The sequence below is a fragment of the Limulus polyphemus genome, unplaced genomic scaffold (genome assembly GCF_000517525.1).
Source record: "Limulus polyphemus unplaced genomic scaffold, Limulus_polyphemus-2.1.2 Scaffold1903, whole genome shotgun sequence".
Classification (NCBI taxonomy): Eukaryota; Metazoa; Arthropoda; class Merostomata; order Xiphosura; family Limulidae; genus Limulus; species Limulus polyphemus.
This window is the reverse complement of record NW_013667513.1, coordinates 146,284-159,177: the sequence shown is the minus strand read 5'-3', so window position 1 is coordinate 159,177 and position 12,894 is coordinate 146,284. Positions and strand designations below refer to the sequence as shown.

General features: G+C 35.4%; 1 protein-coding gene across 2 annotated transcripts in view; it reads right to left on the bottom strand.

Annotated features, from left to right (window-relative positions):
- LOC106465310 (choline transporter-like protein 2) overlaps positions 1-12,391 on the bottom strand; it is an 83,271-nt gene extending 70,880 nt beyond the window's left edge. Inside the window, exons 1-2 of one of the 2 annotated variants that reach the window (XM_013925517.2) lie at positions 12,173-12,391; positions 9,496-9,544 (exon numbers count right to left, since the gene is read on the bottom strand). In XM_013925517.2, the coding sequence (XP_013780971.2) occupies positions 9,496-9,544; positions 12,173-12,212 (89 nt within the window). In that variant the 5' untranslated portion in view covers positions 12,213-12,391. Of the gene's footprint in view, positions 1-9,495; positions 9,545-11,821; positions 11,875-12,172 lie in introns of those variants that run through there. The other variant, XM_022393181.1, reaches the window with a different exon arrangement.
- Between the last annotated feature and the right edge of the window lie 503 nt (positions 12,392-12,894).

Below are 12,894 nucleotides of genomic sequence, written 5' to 3'. Positions count from 1 at the left end.
CTGTAGCCGTGACTCTTTCCCATCTTTCCTTTAATATTGTTGTTCTTCTCATATAGCCGAGAAACTTTAACTGAACAATGATTGTGCCCTTACGGGTTGCAATGGTGAAGCCAACTTTTGGCAGGTCAGTCAAATTATTGCCGCGGGTCACAGGTTACTGACCACCGATCTAGTCTAATGAGTGCAGTTCATATACTTTGTAAGGGGAGAGCTCCTACAATAGCTTGACACTAAATTATTTCAATAGATGCACTTTATAACTTTTATAATCTTCTAAGAGGCAGATACTTCAGTGTTAAGAAGACTAATTAGCATGCTTGGAAGGCTCTACTTAATTGGAAATTAGATATCCAGGGTAGAATGACATCAGTAAAAGGAAGGAACCCTAAAGCAGCAGCATAGATAATTACAACAGTATTGCATGGAGACAGTAGTTGTCCTTACCCCACCACTATAATCAACTTAAAAAATTTTTTGCCATTGATCATATATTTTAGATTACATATGGAATAAGAACATCATAAACTTTCACAGCAGCAATAATTCACTTTAGAAATGAGACAGCATGATTTCAGAAGGTTTCTTAAGAAAACTGTGTTATTACAAAATTCTTGCATTCCCACATAAAATATTAATTACAAGTATGGCACAAACTAACTCAGCAGTGAAACATCTCAGGATGTAAAAACACATTTCATTCCTGCCATTGTATGTTATAGCTATATTTCCTAAAAAATACATTTCGGCAATCTTCACAATGTTTTCTTTTAACACCTAGTCTTCAAGTCAATGAAACTAAATTCAATGGAATGTATGGGCAAAGGGGTGTGGTTTATGACATTCAAATTAGAACAAAAAAAATGCTTTCCAGTAAAAGGCTTGATCTATTAAACTAAAAAAAACAAAAAAAACTACTCCACTCAATAGTGTCCAACCACAAAGGTTGGGAGTTTAGGGGGCTAGCCAGATTATGTTACTCTTGTATAAAATATTAGGGTACCAAAAAGTAATGTCATTTTTGCTACCTTAAATTCAAACATTTCTAATGATGTGCTTTCATCTCTTTTCAGGTGAATTTGATTTAGAAAGAAAATCAGAAAACATGACTGATCACATTCCTAATGAGAATCACATTCAACATTGCATGCTCTATGAGTTTCATAAAGGCAACCAAAAACATTTGTGGGGTTTATAAAGATGCTATGAGTATCTGTAAATGCCATCTGTGGTTCATAAAACTTAGGTCAGGTGATTTTGATCTTTCAGGTTGCCATCATTCAGGGAGACTAGTAGAGTTGGACAATGACCTGAGTCAGAGTCAGACCCCCATCAAGTTATCCAACAGCTGTGAGAAAAATTTAATTATTCATGGTCTACCATACAAGAACAACTTAAAAAGTTCAGGAAGGTCAACAGACAAGAGTTTGGGTTCCACACAAACTGTCAGATGACAACAAAACCAAGTGCATAACAATTTGCAATTAATTGATAACCACACATAAGAAAAAACATTTCTTCATCAGATTGTTACAGGAGAAGAGAAATTGGTTCCTTATGTGAACACCAAGCACTAGAATCAGTGGCTTATCCCTTGCCTGAACCCATTTCCAACAGCCAAACCAGGATTACACCTGCAGAAAGTCTTGTTGCCCATTTGGTGGGACAGAATCTGCTTAATTCACTTTGAGATTTTGAAATTAAATTAGGCTATAACTGCATACCTTTATTGTCAACAATTGGACCATTTGCACCAAGCTCTCATTGAAAAACATTCAGCACTGATCAACAGAAAAAGGCATGACAATTCGAGACCACATTCTGCAAGAATGACTCAGAACAAAATCAGATATTTCAATTGGGAAGTCCTGTCTCACCCTCCATACTCTCCTAACATTGCCCCTTCAGACTACCATTTATTCAGATCTATGCAGCACTTTCTCAGCAAGTTAACATTTTATTAAATTGAAAATGTATTTCCAATAATACTTACTTCTTGTCATACTACTGCTATTACTCGACTGCTAGGATTTCATCCTTTGCCCATCTAAGCATTGGTCTGATTTTTTCTCACTTGCTCTAGTCTTTTATAACCCACTTAATTGCCCTTAATTGTATTGTGACATACTCCACTGACATAAATGCACCCTTATCCTGTATATACTGTATATAAGCACCTCATTCAGATAATGTTATCACTTTTTTGAGACTGACTCATTTTACAGTCTCTAACACTAGCTCTTAGTAGGGAGGAAGGGTGGGAGAGTGTGAAAAGAGGTAAATATTATTGGAAATACATATTCGATTTAAGAAAATGTTAACTTCCAAAACATACTTACCTCTTCTCACACTACAGTTAGAATCCCACATTAATAAAGTGTAGGGGCCAGTGAGGGCATTATCCATACAGAAAGCATCTGTATAGATCATGGGTGTGTCAACAGAAGATTGGCACCCAAGTGGGGGAACTGCACTTCAACCAGAACAGGTATGCTCTTCATCCAGAACTTCATTCATGTACTGTGGGTGGAACTTTACATGATTTATCATCACTACTGGCCAGATAGCTGAGGTTCCACTGTTCAGGGTTGAAATTATAGGGCCATGGTCCCTATATCCCATGTTGGTGGCTAGGTCAATTGGACCACAATATGTGTGTATATATATATATACACACACACATATATATACTTATGAGTTGGTCCCAACTTGTAGCCATAGAGTGATGTATTCCGAGCCACCAGAATCATGACGAGAAGGTAAGCAACACTGAAGTGTACAAACCTTCCTCTCAACCTGAAGAAGTCCGAAAGGCAACACTTTAGGCTCAGAATGATGGAATGCTGCATGCCCATACTCAACTCAAAAATTATGAACATCCATCTTCACTCCCCAATCAAGTGGACAAGGTAAATTCTTATTGTCTCTGGAATTATTGGGAGGATGTAGAACAAATTTTGCTGAACCAAGGACCCTGGATGGGACCACTCTGAGTACAGAATTAAGAAGAGAAAATAGACCCTCTTCCATGAACAATGTACTGAACCAATATTGATCAAAAAGAAGAGCCACGCTCAACCCAACCCGAGCATGAAATCTGAACCAGTATTACAAGTAGGCTCCCACATATGCTGATGCCTCTCCTACTGACATCTGGAAAAAGACCTGGGTAGGAACGCCCCAGCTTTGCCCTCTTCTCCAAGAGTGGAGGAAATTCACTCTAACACTCTGGAGGAAAAGCTTCTGTCCACCACAACAATTACTGGAAACTGGATGTGGTAAAGATTCCCTAGCTCCACTAGTAGAATTTGTGGGGTAATGCTCATTGGGGAGTCCTGAGAAAAAGTGCTCTAAAAACAGTGCAATAGGTGAACCAAGTTCCCTAAATTTTATAAAAGCAAACCAACCCCAAGTTATTCAATCCAATGATTGGTATGGAGGGGCAAGATCCCCTTATGCTTTAGTCATGATAGTACAGTAATAGCACCTGGTCAGCCTCTAGGTGGTCTTATGGAACACCTCATTTCTACAGAGCCTATTGCAACCTATATAAAGTATATTGAATCAGTGTTTGCTAGTGCAGAATTGGTTTGATAAAAACACACGTGCCTGGGCAACACTCACCACACAGTGGGATCCTGTGAAAATGAGGTAAAGAAAAGCAAGTGAAGCAATGAAAATACTTACCCCTCTGTATAATCTAGTGGAAGTGGTAGTCAAAAATCCTCAGATAAAGATATTACCAGATCATGCAAATAATGTCAGACAAAAGTATTGGGAGAGGTCCACATATCAGCCTGCACAATGTGCTCTAGCTGGCAATTCAACTGGGCTGTTAAGGACTTAGAAATGCGATGAATCTGATTAGACATGACTAGCAGAAGTCTCTTCACCTTCAAAGAGAGCCCAGAATAAGCAACATGGATCAATTTCATACCCACCTCATCAATGTAACTGGGGACAAATCCTGAGAAACTGAATGATAACAATGAATAAAAAAGTCATTGTCTAGCATCTCTAAACATTAGTATGGGCAACAAAACCTTCAAGACCTCTAGTGGACATAACAAGTGATTGATATATGATCAGTCATAAAAGTGAGAAATAGTGATCAGATGAATCGGTGAAAAGGAATTATCCCCGTCCCTGGCTACCAGTGTCTTAGGGCAGAATAACCAGTTTGAGGATAAAGGTAGAATGATAAAGTGTCCTGTGCATCATCAGAGCAAACCACCCTGACCAACGATATCTGTAGGTCAGCAGTAGTGAAAAATAAACCTTCAGGGAAAGATGATACATGGCACATGAGGCTAAGGTCTCAAATGGGTGTTGAGAAAGGGCATTTAATGCCACCTTAATACACCAGTTAGGTAACTGAATTGGTCATTTGGAACAAAGGACTCAAAACAACATGAAGAAGCTGGGGAGTACTGAGAACTCAGAGAAGTTTTTGTCTCGAGTATTGAAAGGAAGTTAATGATGTTGTCTTATGCAAAGCAATTGTGGAAGATGCAAAACCATTGCCAAAGAACCAGGTTAAAAAGCAAGTTATGGTTGGTACTTCTGATCAAAGTGGGTTCAACCACTCTCAATACATCATTGTCAATATGTGTGCCATTTCCATTGATAAATATCCATCGTGAATCTAAGCAAAGACTGAGACAGATACATGGCAACCTTAGAAATTAAACACCAAAGCTGTGTGAAGGACTGCATAACCTCCGTGTCTGAAGCTTGAGTTTCTGGATAGCCAGGTGTATGATGTCAGATCATGGCTGCCTCCAGAGAGATGGCCAAAGAGGAAGTGGAAGAGGTGGAAACTCCTGAAGATACAGCAGAAGCAGAAACCAGGGTTTAGCTGCCAATCCTGTGCTATTCTGACAATGGGTTGGGACATATCATTGCTAGTACCTTTGGTAACATACAAATTGAAAAGAAGGTGTGACGTTGTAATCCTGTCCTATCCGGAGGGAATGTATCTATTGCCAATGCTCAAGGGTAAGGTACTGGAAACCAAACTGCCAGTAGTTGGGTGTTCCAATGAGAGGCCAACCCATCAATCATCAGTGTTTCAAAATGAGAATTAATCCAACAGAAAAACCTCATGATGCAGCATCTCTTCTGTTGGGAAAATCTCTTTGGGTCGAGACAATTGATCTGCCACCAAAGTCATGACAAGCTAGTAGGGTGATATGATAGGAGTGGTCCCAAGAAAGGAGATCCAAGGTTCAAAAACAAAGAGTCCTGGACCAAGTGCCCCCTTGACAGGAAATGAAAGACACCCCTATGGAATTGTAGGAGTGAAGCCTGATGATTTAATAAGCCAAGACCATGATACATCACCTTTTGAAGAGCAAAAGATCTAAAACATTGTGTAGGGAAGTCTTGTTGAGCATGCATAGACCCTGGAATTCCTGACCATTGAGATATGCACCCCATCTCTGAAGCAAGGCATTCGCGAAGAGATGGACCTATGGATGAGGTTGTGGCAGAGGAAACCAAATCTGAATATTGTCCTGATCTAACAATGCCACGAGATCAAAGAGAATGATCCTGAATAATGAAACTGGAGAATCCAGTGAATTGTTATTTATGACCCAGTGGTCACATAAAGATCGTTGAAGGGATCTCTTGTGTGCTTGTCCCAAGGATATGTAGGATTCAAGTGATGCCCACATTCCCAAAATAGAAAGAACCATTCATGCAGTGGGAGAAGGAGAGGTGAGTAAGAGTCGGACTTTCTGTTCCACAGCATGTAGCCAAATGGGAGTCGGCTCAGCTCAACTGAGATATGTAATGAAAAAAATACCCAGACTGACAAAATATTGATTTGGAGTGAGAACAGATGTCTCAGCTCTGATAATGAAGCCATGCTTTGGTTGTTTCAAAAATTAAAAATTGAATCCTGGTGTGACATTCTGACAATTGACAAGATAGTGCCAGCAGTAACCAGTCGTCCATGCAATGGTGTGTGCACAGGGCTAGAGAATGGAGATGAAGAGAAAAAAAGTTGTATTATTCAGCAGAACCCATATGGTGTCGATGCTAATCTCAAGGTAAGAACTCTGAACTGCAGTACATGACCCTTGCACACAAAAATGCCAATAGTGGCAGGACATAACCACTATGGCAATGTACAGATAGGAGCCAATGACATTGAACTTGGACATCCACAATTCTAGTAAAAAATGCCAACTCATAGTGAACCCTGGAGAATCTAGGAATTGATATAGATGAGAAAGATCGATAACTAGATGCCAGTCTCATGTCTTCTTGGGTCCAACAAACTTAAGGGAATAAAACCCTGGAAGAACTGGCACGACTCTCTCTCTACCCCCAGACCAACAAAACTCTGATAGTCATAGAACTAAGTTCCAAAAGCTGAGGATCTGTGGGAGACGGAAACTCTACAGGTTGGGTGGATAATGGTGGTGAAGATGTGAACTGAATGACTAATCCTGACTCAAAGACCTGTAGTGCTCATGGATCCATGGTTAAGATTTATCACACATCCAGAAATTCTCAGAACTGAGCCTCCACAGACCCCAAAGGCATACAATAGTCACCAACACTGCCAGTGGCACTCCAACCTCGCAGAGGAGCTTCTTGGCTATGGGCAGAATCTTTTCTGGGTACCAATGGATCGAGGAGCTGACATCTTTAAAGATTTTGAAGGCATGGATCACACACTGGTTAACTCACGACAAAACCTCCGTATGAGTAATCTCAGTTTAAACTGTTGCTACACTTCAAGCAATCTTCACAGGCATACAAGATCAGTTGCTCTCCCCTAATCTTATTTTAATGTTGCTCCTGCTTGCAGAATTTATGGTTACAATAAATTTGTTTTGTAAGATTTTACAAACTAAGAATTTGAACTACAGCTTAGTTATAAGCAAATTCAGCCATGTTATTTCAGAGCTATACAGCATAAAGGATGAAATGCCAAACCACAGCTGCAATGAAACAAATTTGAAATATTTTAGACCGGCAAAGGAACTTCTAGCATATTGTGCAAAAGCCATGGGCTTTACTAGGACATTAAGAACATTCACTGCAATTAGTAGGATAGAAGCAATAGATGATTAAATATCAAGTTTAATTTCATCAGTCAAGGAGCCAATGATTGATGATCTCATCTCTGAAATGGAAGAAACATCTCATGTACACTCAATGTTCAACCTCTTCAAACTAGAGAGTGTCAATAAATCTACATGTGCTAAGAAAGAGTTCTTAAAAACACTATGTGATCATTACAGCCAGCCAATAAATGACAAATACTACCATCATTCAAACAAAGAGGTGACAATTATCAATGCAGTGGATACATTAGCTAAATTTGATGATTTCATGCACGAGTTCAATTGTGCAGTCCTTATAAGAAAAAATAAAGAAGGAAGTTAACATGCTAGTTATCAAAGGAGACTTAATTCCAGTGCTGTTCAAACTTACATAGCTATTGATATGCCCACAGCTGCTGATGTTTACAAGTTTTTAGCCTCAGATGGAAGTTTGAATCACTTCACTAATCTCACTTTTCTTTTCTGACTAAGTTTGCTGATTCCTCCATTGACAGCTCATGTGGAACATGGCTTCTTAGCCATGAATCTGCTTTGCACACCTCTTCCTTCTTCGTTGAGTGAAAGTAACTTAGAACGATTCATGCTCATTTGCATAAATGGTTCAGAAAGGTTTAATGATGACCAACTTGATAGTTTTAAATCAAAGTGTGATGATAGACACCTTGACCTTTATCAACATTTGTTTTTAAAAAGTCATACTTTCAACAAAGTATGTAGTGTTCACATTTTATGAGTTTAAGTTGGTTTTAAACAAAGAAATAAAACACAAGTTCAACTTTGCTATTCATTTGTTTTTCATTTTTTGATGTTAGTTGTTAACCCATATAATTTTGCATTTTTTTTGGTAAGATATAAAATGGCATGCAATCAAAGATACAACAGAAAAAATTAAGCCAAAAATAAATATATAAAATAAAACAAAAATTTTGCTTCAATTTTTCCTCTATATCATGTCTTTTCATATTTTGTCTTACCCCAAAACCCATCTCAATAAATGCACATAAATATAACATAATATTTGAAAGTACATATTAGTATTTTTCACTCTAAGCACCCCCTATAACCTCCAGTTCAAATTCTCATCAAGTTTCCATGTAGCAGAAGCTTGCCTTGTTTGTGCTCGATTACCACTGCCAAAATTAATTTTATATATTACCCTCTGATTGATGTATGAGTTTTACTCTCCTATAACCTGGAAATTAGTTTAAATTTGGCCATGCTGCTGGGCAATTCAGATTCTAGATATTGCGAGGATTTCAAATCTGTATTCAGAATGCAAAAAAGAGAGTACTGGAAAGATTTGTTTGGATATCAACCCAACAAACATGTATATTTAACTTGCAGACTGAGTGTTAAGGCTGCCATTTTGCAGTTTTTACATGTTGTGCAAATACTGTTCTTTTTGTATTGCTTTTACCAATTCCACTCATTTTTTTACACTTTTTCCACACACAGAAAAATATCCCCAAAATGTTCAACATAGTATGGTCAATCATTCCTAACTGTTATTCTGAAATAAAAACATTTCATAAAATTTGTTTTTAATCCTTATCTCCCTTGGATGATATTAAATGTTCTGTTTCTAAAGTGGTTTGTGCTTACAAATAGCAATCAAATGAAAACAAGCTTATGCAGAGTAATGAAAATTAACAATTAAAAACAAAAACTATTTCTCTAAAACATTTCAGGGGAGACAAATAAAATATAATGAAGTGCCCTCAAACTATGCTAGGTTCAAACAAGTGAAAAAGATACAAAATCTCAATATTACAAACCTTATTTTACACCATCAGCACTCATATTTATAGCCATGGGACTCAAAATATATATATAAGGACTTCACTTTTTAAAAACATGTGACTCAAAAAATGGATAAATACTATACTTCTTTTTCTAACACTTTGAGCTACAAGATCAACTAAGAATGGAGAAAATGTTGATTCCACACAGCAGACACAGTATTTTGTTCTAGTTTATTTCTCTTAGCCTAGATGTTTTTTTTTCTGATTTCCTATTTTTTATTTAAATTCCACAACACAGTGTCTATATGTTTTTGTTTACTTTCAAGGTCTTAGATTAGTAAGTTTAGTTACAAAGATTTCTAATCAAGTTTTATTACAAGCTTTATGGCTTTAGTAGAATCTTCAAGTTCATTTGTATACTAACTTATGGGTTGGATTTAAACATTTTATTCAGTACCAATTTTGATGTTGAATAATAAAAAATATGTAGATTGATTTATCATTTACATCTTAGTTGTTTTTTTATATTCAATTTTAATTTATTTTTAATAATTCACACACTGATCTAAAACCTTTTAAAGTTATTCAAAGTTACTTACAGCTACCTTAGTCCCCTAAATGAGGACAAAATTATGACCAAATTCACTGATATACAAAAAACAGTGTAAACTCACCTGTTTTTGATTGGTCCTCTAAATTCTGGGTCATATGTAAATGGTTCACCTTGAATAAAGAAACAAGAACAGAAAAATTAAAAGATGAATACATTAGTGTTTGTAAAACCTCTTGACATGTCAATATTTTAAACTGACTTCCAAGCACACTTAAACAATTCTGCCACAGATAGTAGGAGAGAAATTTACCTAACATGAAAAAATTGTCACCTTATTCAAAATCTAAGAATCAAAAATTATATAAAACTTTACCAACAGACCTACTTTGACTTCAAAAACATTATAAATACTACATATATTATGTTTGCAAATTTATATGCACAGAAAATAACAAACTTACAAGATTATTAAAACTTTCAGCTATAACTTTGAATCAAGTCATACAAATGCTTCTTGCATACATTTTATTTAAGATAACAAAAATACAAAGTGTTGATACATTATCTTAAACTTTAAAAAAAATTAAGATAACAAGTAGAATTAAAGTACCCATTGTTCCCATACATTTTCTTAAATGTATCTTTCATGTACACTGTAATTAATTACAATATAATAAATTGTTAGTAGAACAAAAACAAACTTTTGTACCCTAAAACCAATTTGAAATAATAGAAAATATCATAAAATTTCAGCAACTACTGGTAAGTGGTTCATGAGTTACAATTACTTATATTCATTACCTTACATTAAAAACAGAATAAATTTCATTTGAATAACAAAACAGAATAAGTAGCTACTTGTATTAAGTTTGGTAAATTCCACTAAGACATTACAAGTTACACAGAACATAAGAAAAGTCAAAGTGAGGAAAGATTATTTGTCCATTAATGTTACTACTCCTAAACTTAAAATGTTCAAACTAATAATAAAGACTTTTTTGATGTTGTTAATGGTCAGAAAAATGTTAAAACAGGGTTGAGTTCTTACAAGGATGCTGATGTCAAGGTTTTTGTTTGAAAATGATGAGATGGCTGTGCTTGTAAATTTTCTCTGTTATCTCACAATAGAATATTTGCAATGTTCCTAACCCTCAACACTATGATAAATATTGAAGTTTACCTGAATCATATAGACATTAATCCTTTGATACAGAATAAATAATTTGTGAGATTATAGTCAGATAAAGCCCTAGAACCAGACAATGTTTAACTTACGGTTTCAAAGGAAGTCAAAGATCAGATATGTGAGCTACTTGCACTTTTGGTAGGTCAACAGACAGTGTGCAGATACCTATGGAGAGTTACTACTTGCTAACACTACGCTTATTTGTAAATGAGGTAACAAGAGTTTCCCTGGAAGTTAAACAGTCTTACTTCTGAGCCTGCTTTACAAAATATTTTATCAAATATACCACAAAAAAGAATCAATATGGATTCACTAAGATATCTTGCCTTACTACACTGTTAACTTGGGAAGGGGGGGGGGGTTACTTACCTGAATGATGGAAGGGGTGCAGAATTGGTGTACTTAGATTTCTAAAAAGCTTGTGACAAGGTGCCACATAGAAGACTTGCTAAAAAAAATAACATTTGTTATGGTTGAAGAAAGACTAGCTATTTGGATTTAATGGTGGCTGAGTGAGACAATGAAAAAGTTGTTTCTGAAAGCGTCCAGTTATACTGAATCTTTATTACTAGTGGTCTTTATTAGGGGTCACTGTCTGAGCCTGTTACTTATATTAATGACAATGATAGAGGTATAATTAGTAAATAAGAATTTTTTGCTGATGATAGAGGTTTAATCAATAAATAAAAAAATTCTGCTAAGACCATTAAACTCTTAACCATTTCGAGATGTATTAAGCAATGTTCAGGTACAACACATTTGGTAAGTTAGACAAACAGATGGCTAACGACTTTAACCATAATTAGTGCAAGGTGTAATGCACTTGGGTTTATTATAATTTGTATTACATATTTAATACAGATGGAAGCCTACTCAATAACATATATAATAAATAAATCACTCAAGCCATTACAATAGCACTCAGTTTCTAGTACTAATGCTGCATATATGTGTGTGTGTATGTATATTTACAATTAAAATTAAACTACCAAGTATAAAAAAATCATAAGTTATTGAATTTAGAACTGTTTTGATATCTAATCTGATCGCCATTTAACTTAAACCTAGACTTGGTGCCTAGTGGCAATAACTTAGTTTTTTTATTACTGGTACTAAGGTTAAGTTTGATCAACACCCTGAGCCACAGTGAGTTAACTTAAAAGTTAACCCTACATAGACAATTACCAATTGTTCCGTACAAAAATAAAGAACAACTAATTTGAATGTATAAACATAAATATAAAAATTTAAATTGTATTACCATCATATATGAACGATATTTTCATTTGACCATTCTATTTATATAATCATATACAAAATCATAACTCTACATGAATTAATCAATTTAACGCCAAAATTTTACGTCACTTAAGGAAATGCAATGTTTTTACTTGTAGTTATTGTAGTAGTGTATTTATCGTGTTATCATTTTATGTAAGTGCTATGTGGTACTGGAGTGGAACAGTGTTACTCAGCCAATAGCTTTATCATTGTACTACTGTTATATTTGACAATTTAGTCAAGTTAATGCGATAACGCCCGAACATGCAGTGAATCACTAAATATCACATTTAGTCTTAAGCCCAAATTATTGTGTAATTTATTAACTTACCGTGAAATTGATTAGTTAAAACTTCCGTGCCTTTCGCCATTTAACTTAAGTTTTAAGACGTGTTATCCTTTTTTCACTGTTAACTTGTCTTATAATATTATACTTTCTGAGCCCTTCTTTCCTAAAAAAATAGTTTTTTTTATATCTCTCGCCACTAATAGTAATAACAATAGCAATATTACTTAAGTATTATTTACATTTCACAATCAAATTATCGATGATATTACTGAGTGAATCAAGCCAGTAGATGGCGGCACATTTCCTTTATAGAAGAAGTGTGATATTTACGAATTCTAAAGCTCACAGTTTGCAGAAAAGTACAATACTACATAAAATTATTTTAAAATATTCGTTTACAGAATTAAAAATAACGCCGAAAACAAGTCTGATAAATTGCATCCACCTGAAATTGCACCTTAAAATATATAGATATTTATTATCATTATCTCCGTGGCTTAGCGTTCAAACATTCCCACTTCAATGGCGACAAAAATGATTAAAGGTGGGTACCAGACACTCCAATTGAGAAGTAATAATTATGTTGGTTAAATCCTATCTACTTTGACTATTTCTCAAATTTTTCTTCTATTTTTTTTATTCGAAAACAAAATGGCCGATCCCAGAAGTATTACAATAGTGGGATAATACATGGCACGGGCGGAGCAAGCTCCAAGCCTTGCAAAAATGAGTTTAATATTGTTACGACAGCGGATGTCACGTGA